The sequence below is a fragment of the Canis lupus genome, chromosome 21, assembly GCF_011100685.1.
Source record: "Canis lupus familiaris isolate Mischka breed German Shepherd chromosome 21, alternate assembly UU_Cfam_GSD_1.0, whole genome shotgun sequence".
In the NCBI taxonomy this organism is placed as follows: domain Eukaryota; kingdom Metazoa; phylum Chordata; class Mammalia; order Carnivora; family Canidae; genus Canis; species Canis lupus.
The window spans coordinates 31,989,347-31,991,017 of record NC_049242.1 but is presented as its reverse complement, the minus strand read 5'-3'; the positions used below and the strand labels follow the sequence as shown (position 1 = coordinate 31,991,017).

The following is a 1,671-nucleotide window of genomic DNA, read 5'->3' as shown; positions in this document are numbered from 1 at the left end:
CAAAAGTAATCCAATGAAAGAAGGAAGGCCTTTCAGCAAATGGTACTGGAGCAATGAGACACCCACAGAGGGCAGAAGCACCTCAACATAAACCTCACACAAATCTTATCTAAGGATTAATTCAAAATACAACATGGACCCAGATGTAAAATGTATAATTATGAATCATAAACCTTTATAAAAAAGTAGGAGAAAATATTCACAATATTGGGCTAGTCAAAAGGTCTCAGAAAGGACACCAAACTCCTATCATAAAAATACTGTCCTACAAAACATGTGGATATGCCTAGATGTATACATACATACACCTTTACACATATTTTAAAACTACATACTCTTTATACTAGAGAAATGGTGATGTCAGGATATTTCAGGTAATTAGTTAATACTTTAAATGCTTTGTGCACAAAGTGATGATTTTATTGGAAATATTCCACTTTTCCCACTTTTATTTATCAAGAGTCTGTACATTTTTAACTGTCCGGTGTTCGTTTATTCACCATCTGAGGGATGAACCTATCTGTCCTGCCTAGCACCTTCCTTAGGGCAGTCTGCATTTCTTTGTTTCTGAGACTATAAACAATCGGGTTAAGCAGAGGGGTCAGCACCGTATATGTGACAGCCATCAGCATGTCCTCACGGAACGAGTCCCTGTCCTTGGGCCTCAAGTAGACAAAGCCAGCAAATCCATAGTGTATGCACACCACAGTGAGGTGGGAGGAGCAAGTGGAAAAGGCCTTATACCTCCCCTTGGCAGAGGGCATCTTCACAACGGTGGACACAATGAAGACATAGGACATCATAATGAAGACAAAGCTGCCCACCAACACAAAGGCAGAGAGCACAAAAATAGCCATTTCTTGATGGGAGGTGTAATCACAGGCAAGGCAGACCACAGGTGAGATATCACAGAAGAAGTGCTGGATGATGTTGGAGTCACAGAAAGACAAGTTGAATACAATGATGACGATGCACAGAGAAATCAGGAACCCAGCCATCCAAGAGGCCATGAGGAGCTGAAAGCAGATCTTATGGGTCATCAAGATGGGGTAGTGCAGCGGGTTGTGAATGGCAATATAACGGTCATAGGACATGGCAGCCATGATGAAGCAATTATTGGCTGCTAAGCCAAAGAAGAAAAACATCTGTGTGGCACACTCAGGAAGAGAAATGGTCTTGCAGTCTGCTAGCAAGTCCACTAACATGCGGGGTATGATTGCCATCGTGGTACACGTTTCTGAAAAGGACAGGCCGCAGAGGAAAAAGTACATAGGGGTGTGAAGGTTGTGACTGAGCCTGATGGCCACCATTACGGACACATTTGCGGCTAGGATGGTCACATGGGAGAAGAAAATCATCACAAAGAGGAGAGTCTGCAAGTCTGGGAAACTGGAAAACCCCCACAGAAGGAATGTGCTCACTGTGGTATGATTGCCCATCTTCCTGGTACAGGCAGCAACGGTCTTTCAAAGATGTGGAGCTTCTTGAGGCTAAAACTTGGAGATGATTGTAAAAAGCTGCTGCAGCATAGATATCACCTAGACTTTAGTCAAGGGAACTGGGGCAAGTTTCAGGCAACTCTCCTCAAGAGAGACTGAGAAAGGGATGCTAAATGTACCTGACTGAAGTCAAGTTCAGGAGTCAACGTGATGAGAATGATGCTAGTATGAA

General features: G+C 43.3%; 1 protein-coding gene across 1 annotated transcript; it reads right to left on the bottom strand.

The window, feature by feature from the left end:
- Nucleotides 1–473: 473 nt before the first annotated feature.
- OR10AB3 (olfactory receptor family 10 subfamily AB member 3) lies at nt 474–1,439 on the bottom strand. The gene has a single exon (XM_038568184.1). The coding sequence runs from the start codon at nt 1,437–1,439 to the stop codon at nt 474–476; it is 966 nt and encodes a 321-aa protein (XP_038424112.1).
- Between the last annotated feature and the right edge of the window lie 232 nt (nt 1,440–1,671).